The 18903-nt window shown below is 34.5% G+C and overlaps 1 protein-coding gene across 5 annotated transcripts in view; it reads left to right on the top strand.

Annotated features, from left to right (window-relative positions):
- The window catches only part of PTPRK (protein tyrosine phosphatase receptor type K), a 559982-nt gene that overhangs the window by 272087 nt on the left and 268992 nt on the right, over window positions 1–18903 (top strand). For all 5 annotated transcript variants that reach the window (XM_028847097.2, XM_028847096.2, XM_078001187.1 and 2 more), the window contains exons 4-5: window positions 2780–2861; window positions 5257–5372. In XM_028847097.2, the coding sequence (XP_028702930.1) occupies window positions 2780–2861; window positions 5257–5372 (198 nt within the window). The remainder of the gene's footprint in view (window positions 1–2779; window positions 2862–5256; window positions 5373–18903) is intronic.

The raw sequence follows: 18903 nt of genomic DNA, 5'->3' as shown, positions 1-18903 counted from the left end.
AGAACCAATTTTGCCTCCTTTAAAATCAAGGCCTCAATTTATTGTCCTGAATAAAGCTCAATTTAAATGAACACATACGAAACTTTTTCTCAGGGGTGTAGTAATCTTGTTCAAAGTACGAGATTAAAGTACAACAATTCAAGAAAGTGAAGCTAAGATAGACCTAGAAGTTAAAATAATTTAATGAATACTGACAACAAAACTGAAATAACCAACAATGATGTGTATTTATTATTAGAATGTAATTTTTTTCAAAAATGATTTTTAAAAACTTTTTTTCTGTAACTTCTCTTTGCTTAAACCACTAATCAAACAAATAAAACTTATTTTCCTAAGATACATTTATACAGACTTCAGGTATTAACACTGTTGACAATCACACTTTTTAGTTTAGATAGCACCTTTCCGTATGCTATTATTTAATCCTTAGAAAAGTTTTTTTGAAAGCTGTATTATATTCACATTATGGGGCTAAGACTTAGCTCTAAAAGTTTCAAATCTCAAATTTATGTGAATCCTTAAGAATCTGTAAACAGGAGGGCTTGGAGTATAATACAGGTTTTTTTCACTCCTGAAAAAGTGGTCTATACCAGAGTTGTCTCAAGTTATACATTATTTAAAGTCTTTGATCCTATCCTCATTTCTTGCTAAGCTCTTGTTCCAGTATTTAGAAAATGACATAGGAATTACGTTCCCACCAAATACATTTATGTAAAATATAAATCATATGCATACGCATATTGTGCACCCTCCTGTATTCATAGATAGCCATCCTTCCATCATGAAGCATTCTGCTTACCACAAAGACCCCATCCTCCATCTCACTTTCATTTTATTCCAGTAAAACATCAATTGTCACAAAGGGCAAGCTTGGAGTGGAAAAGAAGTAACACAGGTGGTTTATGGTTGGGACAGTTGGAGGGGAGATGAGCCATCTATTCCGGCGGCTTACCTTGTCTCATTGTTACTGACTTTGGGGTGGTTGTAAGAGTATGGTGTGAGACTGGAAAGGGTTTAATGGAACCATACTGCTGTCTTGTCAATATAATGTCTTGTCAGTGTGCTAGTTAAAATGAAATTCATTTTTTGATTTTAAAATTTACTTAACATTTTAGACATTTAAAGGAAATTTAAACTCTAAAGTCTACTTAAATGAAATACTCTGTGTCTTCTTTTTCTTGAGAGGCAATGTAGTAAAGTTTTCAAAAACAACCTAGAGGCAGGATAGCTCGGGCCCTTCCCGGCTTCACCACTTGTTAGCTTTTATGCCTTGGTTCAATTACTTTTCTTTAAAATGATCATGAAAATAATACCTACCTCATATGATTGTAATGAGGATTAAATCAATTTTTGTGTATGTATGTGTGTGATTGTGTATAGCTTGGGACAGTCTACTTTATATAGTAAGTGCTTGACAAATGTTACTTATTATCAGCCCAGTTAATCAAGGTTCTCCTCCTCCACCAGAGTGAAAATGTCCTGGCAGAGTTTACCAGAGAATACCTAAGAGCTAACCCCAAGTGATGCTTACTAGTTTCAGTTTCTCTTGACCTCTTTCTTATATTAGATATTATTTGCCTTTACCTATGTCTTTTTGGAAAAGTCAGCCTCCCAAATTTTCAAGTTGCTGTTCTATTTCTGCACAACTGCACCAAGCTTTCATGGTTTTCACCTCCTCCTACTAGAGGTTTTCACCACTTCCTAATAGAGATTTTCAGGCTGTACTAAGCTAGAACCATAGCCTGATCTCAGAATTGGCAGATACTCCCATGGGAAAGAATAAAATGGCTGGAGATTATTAGATAACATCAGAGAGGCTCTCACCTCCTAAAATGTGTGTGCATCTGGATGCCATTGTTTACACACATATCTGAAATCTTTAAATTATTGTTATTGTAATATGCCTGGCCTTTTCTAATCCTTTTATTAGGAGTGTTGACCTGCTTGAAACCTCCTGGTACCACCCTTCCTTTCTGAACCATTCGATGTTGACTTTATATCCGTTGGTGGCCTTTTCAGTCTTGACCTTTCATTTCCAGTAGTTTTCTTCTCTTATTTATCTTCTTATGCCATCTTACTCACCAATCACTTTAACTTTCAAATCAGTAGCTTATTCCCTTCCATGGAGTTAACTGATATCCTTCATCGGATAACTTTGAAATTTATACCTTTATTTTACACTGATAATCTTCTCTTCCAAATCTATCTGGTTATTACTTAAGCATTTTCCCCTGTGTGTATCATAGGCAAATCAAATTTGAAATGTTCTAAACATACTTCATTACTTTCTCCCTCATTTTGTTTCCCTTTCTGTATCAAGTTTCCTTGAAACTTCAGCTATTTAAAACTCAGATTATTATATTAATGTGTTCAGTGGTTTGCATACTGCTTAGCACATAGTAGGTGCTCCATGTATGTTAAGTAAACAACAAAAATGGAGAAAGTCAATAGGCAAAAGTTTACTTTTAAAGAGATTTTCTATATCTGCCTAGTCATTCTGTTCCTATATATTTCCTTTTCAGGAAATACAACAATACTTGATAATAGCTACTTAAAAAATGTAAGCTGTTTAACCTCTGTAATGTAATTGTTCTTCAAATTTTGTTTTTTGATTTGTTTACGTATACAAGATTTAGGAAATTACTTACATTAAAAGGTTACATTTTTAATTCTTACTGAACAAAAATTAGATTCACTTTTGCATATATTTAGCTATTCCTCTCCACTGTAGACATTCTTTGAAAATGATTGTTGTAAATCTTTTGTTTCTTTTTGACAGGTAATATTTGAAGCCGAAGTCTCAGGAGGGAGAAGTGGTTATATTGCCATTGATGACATCCAAGTACTGAGTTATCCTTGTGGTAGGTTGTGATTAAGAATTGTATTTTTCTATGTCCTTTCAACACTTGCCTTATATTGGCAGTGACGACTGTTTGTGTATCACTTGGTTATTGCTCTCTTTTGTTATTGTTAGTCCTAGCCTTCTATTGAGTTTTAAAAGAAAACTGATATATTTCTAGAGTTTTTGAATCAAATATTTTTCAGACTTGTAACTAATTATATACATATTAGGAGATGCTTTTAAATTATTTCATTACTGAGAACAAAATATACATGCAAAGGCAGCTGTCAGGAGGACTTGTTCATTTTTTTGGCACTATTAAATTGTCTAGGAAAACAGAGAAGAATAACAAATCAGTTCAACAGAAAGGAAAATATAAAGAAGCCTCATGAAGCTATTTGATCTGCTAAGTTGAGGGCTGGGTTGAAATTAAGAGAAATAATTAGTTCATCTTATTCCAAATTTAGGACTACTTTTTTTTCCTCTGTCATAATAAATACCTGGCTAACTCATGAGGTCGGGAGTTTGAGACCAGTCTGGCCAAAATGGTGAAACCCCATCTCTACCAAAAATAAAAAAAATTAGCCAGGCATGGTGGTGTGCACCTATAATCCCAGCTGCTCAGGAGGCTGAGGCAGGACAATCACTTGAACCTGGGAGGTGGAGGTTGCAGTGAGCTGAGATTGCACCATTGCACTCCAGCCTGGGCAACCAGAGCTAGACTCTGTCTCAAAAAAAAAAAAAGAAAAAGAAAAAAAAAGAAAAAAAAGAAAAATAGAAAGCAAACGAAACAAGAAACTCGGTTTATCAATACACAGTTTTGTTATGCCCTTAGATGCACATTGGTTGGCCTTCAGATGGTGTACCTAAATTTGTGTTTACCTCACATTCCATGAAAAACAATTACTGCCTGCATTCAATAGAGCCAGGCAAAAAACAGCTGGCATAAATTCAGTCTTTGCTTGTATTTCCCAACAGCAGCATTTTATAGGGCCCGTGAATTCTGGATTATCTGTTCAGCAGTCCTCTCTGAGAAGCATCTCTAACACATTGTCAGCAGCAGGCGGGGGCCCCTTGTGAGGGCCAAGGCCTGTGCTCCTGCTGAGTGCTTGCCAGACTCTAGTGTGCTTCAGAATCACCTACAGCTGTGGTAAATCACAGATTGCTTGGCTCTTCCCCTGGTTCTGATTCAATAGGTCTGGGGTGGGGCCTGACAATTTGCATTTCTGATTCCAGTGCAGCTGATGTTGCTGGTCTAGAGTTCGTAAATTGAGAACTGCTGCTTTAGCTCATGTTCTAACTCAAGAATTCCTTATTTTAAATCTCTTCCTGAGAGGTAAGGCACTAGAGAAAGATGTAGCCAGTAAGCGTCAGATTATATATACCATGTCGTGGTTGGTAAGAAAAAAGAGAACAATGGTGGTTGGTAAATTCTAAGAAAAAAGAGAACAAAATCATCTCACTTAGGGTTCAGGTGGGTTTACTAAGTTCTTTCAATCTGTAGTTTAAGAGAACTGTGTTTTTATTTACTGTTTATTTTTCACTTATTGAATGATAGGTGTTAAGGAAAGGTTTTCATAAGTATGTAGAAAATTGTGAATTGAGCACATCAGTTTTAGGGTGATATGGTCCTCCATGAGCTTTTCTTTTTACTCATGAGCATTAGCTTTTGCTGTTTATATAAATTTCCTTTCAATGGGAAACATGGATAAGGCTTGTTTTAAAAGGTAGTTTCAGAGAATACTTGATAGTTATAAATCTCACTTATATTTTGACTGCAGTCATGATTTTTGTTAGTCTAATATGGGTATTTATTTTGGATTCATATACTATGGTTATAATGGAATAGGAATAAGCTTACCAGTTTCTATTTGCAAGAGACAAAAATATTCCCTTGTTCTTTGAAATGCTAGAGGGTTATAACTACTGATTTTTTTTTTATAAAGATCTAACTGCTTAAAATGTAGCCTAATAAGTTCAATGGCCGTGTAACTGTCAGTAGTTTAGAAATCATTATGTGTTTTCATTATATCTTTATATTAGGCTCTGATTTCATGTCAATTTGATCTCTTTTGGTTGCTTTGACTTGTAAGCTTGTAACTGTTTTATTACCATCCGTATGCAACATGCCATGGCAGCAGTTCAGCAGCAGTTGTTGAGTGCTCACTCTGTAAAGAGCAATACTCCAGCAATTATGGAACAGTAAGTAACAGAACTCCTGAGAAAAACAGAACCATGAGAGTCACAGAGGAAATGATATCTTCTGGCACAAAAAAGCCCCTCAGTTTTCTTCTTTCTGATGTTAGTCTTGACCAAAAGTAAAAACACTAGCAATAATATTCAGCTGCAGAAAAGTAACATGGCATGTTTTCTTCATGTGAAAACAAATACATTTTTTTTTCCTCCCTTCACAGATAAATCTCCTCATTTCCTCCGTCTCGGGGATGTAGAGGTGAATGCAGGGCAAAACGCTACATTTCAGTGCATTGCCACAGGGAGAGATGCTGTGCATAACAAGTTATGGCTCCAGGTAAGGCCAAGTTGGCAGCTGAGCTAAAGAGTATACTTTATGTTTTAAAAAAATTACAACAGGACTGTTTGTGGTCTCTTCCTTTTGAGTGTGTGCGTGTGTGTGCACGTGCGCGTGCACGCATGTAGTGGGACAGGCTGTCTGCATGAGTTTAATTTAATTCATGTTAGAGATTTCCTTTTCTGAAATAAAATACACAAGAAAATAATAAGTATTTTCGTTAGTATCTACTGAAACGTAATAATTCTCTCTGTTATATTCAAACTGCAAAGAAACTCTAGATCCATTTGAAATATGAATAAGAATGAGATATTTTCTTATTTAATAATATTTTTAAAACCGAATTTATAAGATTTAAGTAGGAACTGTCATACTCTGATAAATTTTTTAAAGTATTTTAAGAAACCCTTGGGACTACTTCAGGAAATATGAATTGGAAGAGAGCCAATTAAATTTTTGAGTTTGAAGGTTAATCCCAGATCTGAGGTGAAGACATTTGCCTTGCACATATTAAGTCCTTAATATATTTGTGTTTAATTATGATTTAACATACATGTTGGGGGAACTGCAAATGGTGCATATAAGCAGATTTAGAATCAGAGAGAACTAGAGACTAAGAAATATGCCTTGCCTTCAGGGAATTTATAGAAAGTCTACTTGTCAGTGCTAGAGTGCTGGGGGCTGGAAAGAGCTGAGAGCAGCTCTAAAGCCAGGAAACTGGGCCTAAAAGAGATGGCTATTGAGCTAAATATTTGAAGCTAGATGATATGTAAGTAATAATATTCTCTGAGCACCTCTATTATTATTTTTTAGGTTCTCTGCATCAGAATGAGGAAAATGATTTAATTAGTTGTGAATTTTAAATTCATGGGAATGCCAATAGAGACCAAAAAAAAAAAAATCCTGATAAGATGAGCTTAGTTTATTTAACATAGACATCATGATTTATTTTACTACATCCTTTAGATAGGTGAAGGTAGTGTTGGGGATAATTATTAGTTTGCGGGTGGTTTTAATGAAGGTTATAATAAATGAATATTGAAATAATACCTTATAGTGTCTGATATTGTGCTGGGTGTTATATGTGTGTTATTTCATCAAGTTCTTACAGCATTCCAATTGGAGGTTACAACAGGTGTACTTCATATTAATCTAATTATTACTACTTTTATAACTTATTTGATTTTCCGATATCAGGATACCATATTTTGTGTCCAAATATGAAAAGGAAATGAGAGTCCTTTTTTTCTGTGATTATGGTAATTTCTCCTACAGAGATTGAAAAATAGGATAATTTTTCCTGGAAAGCGTATTATATGATGTGCAACCTGTCTTATCAACTAAATGTCAAGTCAGTTTTCTTATTTCTCTCTCTATGCCTAAATAATAGTTTAAGAATGATTTTAGATATATGTTCTAATTGTTTTGCTAGTGATTTTTTCATTTAGATGGGAACATTAGCTGGCATTTGGCTTTAGTTGTGAGCTATATGGTCTTTTCTTGGAGACTAGAGGCTCTGTAGGTCTGCCCTTGGTTTTATGCCTCAGGATTTAATGTGACATTGAAATGAAAAGGGTTTTGTATCCTCAGTCGCCAGCTGCCTTGTGACAACAAAGACTTTCTGGACCCTGCTGGTCCGAGTGGGTGGTAGTCCAAACACTGCTCGTTTTTTTTGTTTGTTTGCTTTCTATTTTGTAGATAGTCCATTTCATGATGGTTTTAAAAAAATTTTCCTCCTGCCATTTTTTCTAACAAAGATGAGAGGTAAAATATTCTATGAGACTTCTATGTTGCTTTCTCCCCTACCTCACCTCCTCACCTCTCTTTTTTTCTTTTTTTTTTTTTTTTTGGTGTTTGCTACAGAACGGTGAATTTGTGTATTTCTCTTCCACTTTACATGGACATTGCCTCGTTCTTCAGTAGTGTACATATTCACCTTAATTTATTCAAAAGCTATTTTACCTTTTTCAGTAATACCACATCAATTACCTTAACTTATTCTTTCACATCACTCTTCTCAATGTACAAGAAATATTGAAATCTATCAATTACTCACTTAGGGTGTTTTCAAATTAAAATGAAAACTTTTACTATGAAATTATGTGAAAATGAACCAGATAAGATTGATCATTATATATCAATCAGTTAGAAGGTGGCAGTGACTTAAAAAACTTGCCCACCTTTTGCTGAAAGTAAAAAACATAATAAAGCAGGAAGAATTCTGGTTCCAAAGTGAATCTACCAGCTAACTCATGCAAACAGATGTCAGATTATTTTCATTTCATGTAGAATAACAGCCTAGAGTTCAGGAAGCCCAGTTCTTAATTCTAACTTTAACTCTAACCCTCCTAAACCTTTTAACCCTGTTAATTGCAGTGGCCTTAGAGATTTCATTTATGTGTTCTGGGACTCAATTTGCTTATTTATAAAAGGAGATTCTGAATAGACACTAAAATCCCTTCCAGCTGTAAGATGCTAAACGAGGTGTTTAGGTTATTTTTGGTGGCTTGAAACATGGCCTTGATAACCTTTTTGTGTGGAAGAATGAAAAAGTCTTGTTATTCGTTTTGCATGGGGAAAAATGGTACCTTAAATTAAGTATCGTTGTGAGAACAAATGCTCAAAATATCTGCTGCTAGTACTGAGAATGAATGTACTTGAAACACTCAATGAAAGGTCATTGCCGTCTATCACAGAGGTAATGGAATAATACAGCAGTTGTTATACCTGCCATGGTCAGGTAAAATACCAAATGGCAATCAACTTTGTATGTCCTCCAAATAACTTACATTATGTAGTATTGAGCTTCAATTGGCAAAATGTTGTCTAAATATGGGCTAAAGTAGCAAAGACTAGAAAAACAACCAATTTTCTATTTAAAAGGAAAAATGATACACTATAACTCCATGAAAGCTGTACAGAATGTAATACTTGATCATATTTGATATTTAAAATAATTTATTATGGAAAAACTGAATAATTTATCTTGTGTATTCCTTCTAGGTTATAATTAATATATCAGTCATTATTGTCTAAAATGATATATAAATTGAGTAAATTGAAAAATGCAGGGAAAAATGTAAATGATGAGTGGCCTGAATTAATCTAGGATAATTTCATAATGCACATTATGGTGGTTCTGAAAATGTCTATAGGAAATGATCTTTCTTGTAAGAATTGGATTATACAATTATAGAGTATTTGAAGTAGGTTTTCTGTATTTGTAGATATGTAGGAAAACATGACAAATACATAAACCAGATCAACCTTCTTGTACATGCTAAATGAAGTAATGATACATAAAACAACATCAAATGTTTTTATAAGTCTGAGTGTCAGTAGACTAAAAATATGGTGAAATCATGAGGTTTTCTGGAACGTAGTTTTTAAATGTATGTTATACAGTACATTTATGCACTAAAAGAAATTTAGAATAAAATCTTTAGTCACCCTTAGAGAATTTCCAGATTATTTTTCAATTGAGAGCTCAGTGAAGTTGCATGTATTCTTGATATAAACATAATATTTTTTGGTTAATGATTTGTAAATTTTTTCCACATGAACAGACATTTTTCAAATCTTAGTTGTAGAACTAAGCCATTTTAATTTTATAGTAGTGCTCTCCTATCCTTGGGGGATACATTCCAAAAAGCCCAATGGATGCCTGAAACCGCACATAGTACCAAACCCAACATATACTGTTTTCCTACATATACATATGATCAAGTTTAATTAATAAATTAGACACATAACAACAATAATAAAATAGAGCAATTATAATGATATACTGTAATTAAAGTTAGATGCTGAGAGAGATCACATTCATATATCTTTGTACTTTACTCACCCTTCTTAGGACGAAGTAAAATGATAAAATAACTCACATAATGAGAATAAGTGAGGTGAATGATATAGGAAGTGTGATGTAGCATTAGGCTACTATTGACCTTCTGTCAATATGTCAGAAGGAGGTTTGCTTGGGGCTATCCTGGATCATTGAGCCATGATGATTTTGATGGTTGGGATATCAGAAACACGCAATGTCGATGACTGACAAGTGAGGGAAGGCACAAGATTTCATCACGCTACTCAGAGTGGAGTGCAATTTAAAACCTATGAATGGTTTATTTCTGGAATTTTTCATTTAATGTTTCAGACTGAGATTGACAGAAGGTAACTGCAACTGCCCAAAGTGAGACCTTGGATAAGGAAGAATTTCTGTATTTCTGAGAAACTTTCAATGATATGGAATTTGTGATTCATAACTTGAAGCTATGATAAAGCTCTACTTATGGGAAATAAAATCAAAAGTGAAATTATAACATGTAATTTACATTGGAATGAAATAATAAAAGCATCTGGTTATATTCCTGAGACATGTCAAATAATTTTCTTACAGGAAAAATAAAAATTAGATTGTACACTTTTATAGGCCAGAAATGTTGGTTATTTATTTTTACAATTTGAATTTATTTTTGAATTATTTTCAATATTTATTGAAAATATTTAAAATTCAAAACTTTTCAAAAATATTCAACTATTTCAATATATGAATATTTTTAATATTTTTGAATTATTTTTAATTTTTAATATCAAATTATCAATACATACTAGTTGTACATATTTATGTACATGTTATATTTTTGGAACAAGCATACAATGTGTAATGATCCAATTAGGATAACTGGGGTATCCATAACCTCAAGTATTTATTATTTCTTTGTGTTAAGAACAGTCCAATTCCACTCTTTATTTTGAAATATATGATAAATTGTTTACTACAGTCACCCTATGGTGCTACTGAACACTAGATTGTAACTCTTACTATTATGAACACTGGATAAAGTGATTGCAGGAAAAAGCAAATATATAGGCAACAAATGAACATATGGTGTAGCAGTTCCATACCTAAGTATTTACCCAAGAGAAATTAAGACATGTGCCCACAAAAAGACTTGTACAAGGAAGCCTATAACAGCTTTATTAATAACTGATAATTAGAAAAAAACTAAATGTCCATGAACAGGATAATAGATAATTTGTGCCTCATTCAAACAATGAAATACTGCTTAGCAATAAAAGAATGAACTGCTGATAATGCAACAGCGTGAATGGATCTCAGCAACATTAGGTTTTGGAAAGAGGATAGACACCAAAAGCTTATATACTTTATGATTTCATTTACATGAAGTTTCAGAAGAAACAAAACTAACCTGTGGTGATAGAAATCAGAACACCTGTTGCCTGTGGGGAATAAGGATTGATTGGATGTGGGCAGGGGGAAATTCTCTAGGATAATGTTAATGTCATATATATTGACTGGGGTCTTGGTCTATGAGTGTACATACATTTGTCAAAGATTAAGATCTGTCCAATTTACTCTCTCTCTATATATATATATAATTTTTACCTGATTAAGACACAAATGAGAAAAAAAGTGAATAAGTGACACATTTTATCAAATAACAAACTTACTGGCAGTGCTAATCAAGCCATAGATGGTAATAGCCTACAGGCATTACTTGCGTTTTTGTCCGTCTTGTCTATTTCAAGTGATTTGATTAGGTTCAATGGTAATTTGTAATCATTAGTCTAACTTGAAATAAACATGTTCTGAGTTTCTGCTTTAAGAACACCTTATAACTTGAGGATATGAAAGGGTTGTAACTGGGGTTGGACTGAAAGTTTTGTATTAGTATTCTGTCATGAAGGTCCAGTATAAGTAGACACCTACATGGTAAATCAAATAGAGCCTATTGCTGCAACATCTGTCAGACCATATGCTTTGGCTTCAGGTTCAGTGTAGAAACTAAAATACTAATGACCCCATCCATCATTACAGCACTTGGCAGGCATGCATCATTGAATTGGGCAGAGAAATTCAACAGTGGAGTTATTGAAAGTAGGGAATTGTGTGGGTAGATTTGGTGGCACCATTTGTTTTGGTGAATTGAAATGAGGCTGTTTAATGTGTGACTGGCAATCCTATGCAGATTGCCATCAAAGCTGTGGCAATTGGGCCAATCTGTCAGTAATCGCCGCAGGTGCTGGCACTGTGCCTCCTCCGTGGGCCTGCCAAAACAGGAGAGTCAGCCGCCGCTTCGCCCTTGGTGAGGCTCATCATTGCTAGAATAGTGTGATACAGCTAGTTGCTCAGCCAAAGGAAATGTCATTCCTTATGGAGCAACACATAATTTAAGCAATGGCTTGAGAGTACTAATTGGAGAGTGAAATCAGTAAAATGAGATGCAAATTGCTCTCAAAAACAACTAGAGAGAGGCTGACCCCCTACGGTACCAACTGTTGTCAGTGAAAGAGCAGTGAAAGTGGTTGGTCTAAAACTTCTGACCACATAGTGTGTTACCTGTCAGGGAAACGCCGAAGCCTTGTTCCTGTACTCCATGCAAACATCATGACATAGTCGTGGGAATCTAAAGCATGATTTCTAAACAATTGAGTTAATTGGGAAGCACAGAAACTTTAGCTGATGACAACATAGCACTACACCCTTTCAGAGGCCAAGTAGTTATGGCTCACAGTGCTCTTTCTGATGCCCCATGCTGTAGCATTTTTCTGTGCTTATTTATATTGCCATTTGGCAGGCTCAGATGTTTGTAGCATATTTAATTTCTGCAAGAGATTTTACTATCCTGACACTATTTATTTCAGGAAAAAAATTGATAATTTTCCATTTATTATAATGAAGGTAAGCTTCCTGAAGAAATTACTGCATGCTTAGGAACTGCAGTTTACAGTGGGAAATTCTTTGGAAACTAATTTGAGAGGAGGTTTTTAAAATCAACTTGATTAAATACATAATATGTGATCAGCTCACACTAGGTAACATGCATAAAGAAAAAGCAATGCAATACAATACAGTAAAAGTTGCTCTAATGTCTGGATGTGGTCAAAGTTCTGACATTTTCTAGGTAAAAGACTTTAATAATGGCTGACACACTTCTAAAATATTAAAATAACAAAAGGTAGCATATAATTACAAAGAGAGTGAGTGAACTTGAAGAATGATGTCAGAATTGCTAAAGACACATGGCACAAATATATCTTGAGATTTGTAGAAGACTACATAAGTGACTTACTACCTTGTAATGTAAAGAATATACAAATGGATTTAATTTGCTCTTTATAGATCCTGAAGTACAATAATGACATGATTTGAAGCTTATGGTGAGAGCTGTAAGCTGATTATAAGGGAGAACTTTGTAATTGTAGGGCTGTTGAAAGCTACAATGAGCTGCTCCAGGAGGTAGTAAAATTACAATTAGTCCAAGTATCCAAGCATAATCTGGATAAGCACATGCTAGAGATGTAGAAGACATGCAAGCCTGAGGCTAACTACTTTTTAAGATACTTCTGGCCCTGACACGTGATTCTATAACTGCGTATGGGAAGTCTGTATAGAATCTAAGGACTGTACTATTTCAGAGATGAGCATGAGCAATGCAGACTGGAGTGTTTGGTGAAATCATTAGAGAAGACTTGATTGAAACTTTGAAGTGTACATAAGACTTGAATAAGCAAAGGTGGGCATGGTTACTACTGCAGATTCAGAAGGCAGAAAGAACACCGTATGTATGTGTGGGGACGTGGGATAGGAACTGAAGGAGAAGGATCTTACTGAAGTGGAAAGTTCACCATGAGGAGTGGAGCTAAGCAGAGTTTATGGAGAAGTTGATACTAGACCGTGCTGGAAACTGCTGGAAGAGGAAGAGGCTTCTGTTCTCAGTACAGTCATCAGGGAATGAGGGCCTGATTCTGGACAGTTTCAGTGAAACTGGAAAATCCTTGAGTAGGAAAGGGGAGGACAAATTGAGAAACAAAACGGTTTGGGGCCTGGTTTGCACAATTTTATAGAATTTGGGAAGATGTGAGAGTGAAATAATAAAGACAGCTTTGTACATTTTCTTAAGAGTTTATTTTTAAAAGATAGTCAATAAGTTTGTTTTCTCAGTTTCTATTTTTGGAGCTCTTTTGTCTATTAGAACCAGGTTGTTTTACTTTTTACCTTTTTCTACCTTCATAATTTCATGTAAGTGATCCTCAGTAGGAGTGAAAAATGAGGAGACATTTCAATTCCTTTTGACTCTTTCTAGCTTTAATAAAAGTTTACCAAGACAATTTGAAGCTTGTGACCAACTTAAACCTCTGAGTGGCCCAGATGTCACTGAGGAGAATTAGTCTATGGGAAAACTGTTGGTGCCTTCAGCCTTGGCTGCTTCTGTAACTTCTGGCTCACAAGACAGGAGTGTGAGGAGTGCAAACCATGTCCCTTGTGCTTTCCTAGTTTCTTGTTACCTGGTCTAAACTTTAGCTGACAGATGAGTACTAACTTGCTATTTAATTCTAATTTTCTCTGCTTATCTTTTGTTTAAGCAGTAGTGATTTTGCCATGTATATAATGGTTTACAATTAATTCTGATCCACTTAAGAGACCATGTTCTCTTTGGTAGCTAAGGGCCAACACTCTTGGCAGTCCTACTTTTACTTGGGCCATTGGTATAGTCTAATTCACGGCATTCTCTTCTTTCTGCATAGCTTTATATAAAGAATTCTGCTTATAGGTCTTGAGATAAAGTCACCGATCTCATATCATGGATTATAAGGTTTTCCTTCTACTTTCTGGCATTTTGGATATGTAACGATGAGCATCAGAAAGTTTAATCATATTTAATTTTTAGAATTATTAAATACTCCTGAGGTCATTTTGGTTGATTTTGTGTGGCTTTCAACCGCAAAGAGATCAATGCCTTGCAGATATAAAGCTTTCTTTTCCTTCTTTAATAATTTATAAACTCTGAATTTAATGTCTACAGATTACATAATTGATCATAAATGAATAATGTGCATACTATTCTTTACCTTCCTTATCTGTTCTCGGAACAGGACTATACAAGCCTGGCAGTCATGGAAGTTCAAGGATTGCTTTTTATCGATATCTAGAAATAATTTACTTCTCTTTCTGTGCAAGAACAATATGCTCACTTACTGTTTGTACAACTGCCCCTTCAATGTGTTTCTAGGTGTATCATGTCTAGCACTTTATAACTTTCCCGTTGAGCACCTGGGATCAGTATTACAACATGGAGCATTGGCAGGTCTGGTTTCTTCTTTATGAAAAGTAGTCTGCTAGAAAGATCTAAAATTTACAAAGTTATTTTATTGTAAAATAAAACAGAGGTATAGAAAACCACACAAAAATAAAAACTATTATGACTCACTATCGGGTAAACATCACACAGGACAAGAAAGAGAGCTTGCCAGCCATCCCAGAGGCACCTTCCATGTGCTCTGTGCCAGGCATAACAGAGCTGTCTCGTTGCCTCTACAAATAACCACTCTCATGAATTTTAACCCTTGCAGGTTTTTGCAGCTATGTATGCATCCCTAGACACCATAGTCTTATCGATTTTTAAAAATAGACATCTTTTTAAGTCACTTTTAATCTGTAGGTTTGTCCTTTATTCCTTTCCTCACAATTTATCTGTTGAGCCTAAGATGTTTGACTTCTAGCTTCCCCTGTCCACATTTTGCTGATTGCATACTAATGCCCTCTTCAGTTCCACATGTCCCTCTTTCCTCTCTATTTCCTGCAAATTGGCAGCCAGATCCAGGGTCAAGTTTGATCCTTTGGCAATGTCATAGGTGGTGCTTGGTATAATAACAGGAGGAACAAAATGTGTCATCTTTCTTTTTGTGATCTTGGCAGTCTCTGATGATTAATGCCCATATTTATTCCTGGGGGTAGAAAATTGTGATAGTTTATCTTTTTTTGTTGTTTATTTCTTTTGTATTTGTTTAGTTGCTGAAAAGATACATACTCCCCCTAATCTACTGTTTGGTTACCCAGTAACACAATTCATTAAGGAAAGGGTAAATACATTCTCCAATCTTTGCTATATTTATTAGTTTTTAATATGAGTTGGTTCCCTGTTATCCTGCAAATATGACTTATTTTTTTCTTCTAATATCATTATAAACTCATGTATTTAAACATATTTAATGGAGTTTAATTTGTTGCAATTATTATTTCTATTAAATCTTAAATTGTCCCATCTTTGCTTAGTGGGCACCTCTCCAAATTTGCTCCTGATTCTTTTTGATATGATTATAGTAGGCTTTGAGAGCTTCCTTGGTACCTGGTACTGTGAGATGTTTCAAATATTCCTCTGGATGTGGGATCAGTCATTTTGCAGTGATGCCCTGTTTAGTTTTAGTAAGAAATCATATTTCAAGATCATGATGTGAGTTCTGAGGGATATTCATTTCTAGATCTTTTCAGTGAATAGAGCTAAAAAATATATACACATGTATTTAATGATAAAATACCTAATGAGTTCATAGGGATATTTCAAGTTGAAGCCTAAAGTTTTTTACTGAATGTTTATCCTATTACAACTTTTCAAATACATTTTATTTCCACACCGATATTCTTGGTTGTCAGTGACACAAGGGAAGATGGATTTAGAATATATCATAATTATACATTGGTTTTTATTTCATATTATTTTGAAACTTGTACTAAAGCTCCATTGTCAGCATATAGCTATTGCATGGATAATATACTCTCTTCTACTTAGCTCTTATTTAGTCTTACTTCTAAATGTAACTATGTTTTTAATATTCAATATTAGTCCACCTGTCATATCTAGTAATTTTGAATGTCAGAGACACCTCTTCTGCATTTCAAATTTCTTAGGAACTGCTCATGGGAATAATATTCCCTGAGTTCTTAGAGGTTGATAATAGTTTTTTTTGTGCCCTTGATTCTTAAGTCAATTTTGCAGTATATAAAATCTTTCATTCGCTTTTTCTTAAGTAACTTAAATAATGTTACTTCATTTTCTTTTACAGACGCAATAGGTACAGTCAGTCACCATAAAGCCTTGGTGGCTGTCTGTACCTCTTTCTTCTAGATATGCAAATAATTTTTGTTTCTAATTAATCTTATCAGAATATGTATCAAAGTAAGTCACTCCGAGTTACTATCATCATGTATGTGGTATTTTCTTTATGTAGTTTATAAACTTTTTTTTAAATTTTAGAAGTTTTTAAATTATAATTTTTAGTACTTTATCTGTTCCCTTGATCCTCTAGAGACTTCTGTTTTCTCTGTGTTTGATCTTTGCCTATCATCATTGATCACTTTCAAATATTTTTATTCTCCTTATTCTAAACATTAAAAATTACTCCTTTTTTTGCTTTTGTCATTCTTCGGGAATCATCTGTTGAGTTTACTGTAGTTACTCATGATTTCTTTTTTGTTTTTTTCTCTCTCTATTTTTTTTTTTAAATTAGACTTTAAGTTCTGGGGTACATGTGCAGAACATGCAGGTTTGTTACATAGGTATACAAATGCCATGGTGGTTCACTGCACTCATCAACCTATCACCTACATTAGGGATTTCTCCTAATGTTATCCCTTCCCTAGCCCCACACACCCTGACAGACCACAGTGTGTGATGTTCCCCTCCCTATGTCCATGTATTCTTATTGTTCAACTCCCACTTATGAGTGAGAACTCATAATTTCTAAAATGATATTTCTTTAATTTCTAATTTTCCTGAATTGTCATTTCATTTCTGAGTTTTATTGTTTAAATTAATATTGTTTCATCTCATGAATCATTTCCTTAATATGTTTTAGCTTATCTTGAAATATTATGTTGTGGTTTTGATCTGGTTTGTGGACATATTTTTCTGACTGACTTTCATTGACACTAAGGATCATACTCTGTTCCTTATTTTCTTTTAATCTTATAAAATCTTTATGTGGGTTTGATCTTGATACTTTTAAGTTATTCATTTTTATGTGAAATAAGTTTTCCTGAAGTTTTAAAATGAGGTGGAGTTCAGGAAACTTTAGCTGATTTTATAGATTTCCCTCCTCTGTTGCTTTGAGTTATGTTTTAAAATATGGCAGCTTGCCTTTGGGATTTCTGGGATTTCCCACTTTTGTTTAGTCCTTCTATTTCCACACTCTCTTGTTAGTCTGTCTGTTTTTATGTGACAGGTTCAGAAAGATTTAAAAACTATGCTACTGCCATCAGCTTCCCAGAATCCCTCAAATCTGATGGTTTCATTGCATTTGTCTTCTGGCTTCACCCGCCTTCCCTCTCACTGTGAATTGCATGGTTTTATAGTTGTGGACTCATATGCTTCACATTTCTGCTTTCTACAGTGCAGTGTGAAGCAACCAGCCAATCCCATTATGTTTCTTTGTTTGACTAAAATGTTCTAAGGTAGCAAATACATGGTTACCAAAACGTTGCCTTCTATAGATACTTGATTAGGAATATATCTAATAGTGATATTTTACATGCCTCTACTGCTACATCATGTCATGGACTAGTAGTGTCTTCTTTGCCACTGGCAAGAAAGGTTATAGGTACCTTTAAATCTAATCAGATTGAAAAATAAATTTCAGTAAACCCAGAATCAGAATCAAATCAGAAAGTTCATCCATAAAAATCGGATTCTCTAGAAGCACTTCTGGTCCTAAAATCATCTCTATCCCTCAGGCTTCAAGAAAGTAAAGCAGAACACCAGTAGGAGATAGATATGATTGTATTGAAATATATATATGTGTGTGTGTGTGTGTGTGTGTGTGTGTGTGTATGTGTGTGTATCTCTACATAATTATAAGATTGTATATAGTAGGATTTTAGTTACAAAGTTGAAGAGATTTACTGCACAGAATTGGTTTATGTGCTTGTGCAGATTGGCCAGGCAAGTCTGTAGTCTGTACGGCAAACCCTTGGGGAGGGCATGCTCAGATTGAAGGTGTTGTTCATTAGTAGAATTTCTTCTACTTCAGAGAAGCTTCCCCTCTGGTCTTAAAGCCTTTTAACTGATTTAATCCAGTCCACTCAGATTATCTAGGATAATCTAATTTACTAGATTTTGGATTTTAGTCCATCCACAAAATGCCGTCACAGGGTCACCTAGTTTGGTGTTTAATGAAATAGCTAGAGATTGTAGCATAGGCAAGTTCACACATCAGAAGACTGACACAGTTATCAAACAGATTATTTGCTTAGATATTGTTCGGATTATCATCTTCATAAATTGTGATTATCAGTATTTGCTATGAATACTTTTACACAGTAATCTCATAAAGTATTCTCATTGTCACTGTTGAATAAGCAGGTACAAATACATATCTCCAATGTTAGATGAAAAGGTAGAAATTTGAGAAGTAATGAGAAATTATTCAGCTCACAAACAGTTGCTTCAGGGCTAGAACCTGGGTGTCATCCCCAGCAGACATGGTTCTGTCTACTTACATGTGCTTTGTCTTTGTGACTCCTCTTATTGGTCACCTTTTCTCCCTGTTGCAAAGATACCCATGCTTCTTAGGGTGAAATTCCTTTTCTTGTTTAATGGCTGACTTTACTTTTTGTTATACTTGATTAATAATTCTGATTCTAGTATTTGCTATCTCCAGCATATTTTTACCCTGCTTTATTTCAGAATTATAATATTCACCACCTCTTTCTATCTCTGTCAAATACCAT

The sequence above is a fragment of the Macaca mulatta genome, chromosome 4 (assembly GCF_049350105.2).
Source record: "Macaca mulatta isolate MMU2019108-1 chromosome 4, T2T-MMU8v2.0, whole genome shotgun sequence".
In the NCBI taxonomy this organism is placed as follows: Eukaryota; Metazoa; Chordata; class Mammalia; order Primates; family Cercopithecidae; genus Macaca; species Macaca mulatta.
This window is presented reverse-complemented; position numbering and strand designations above follow the sequence as displayed.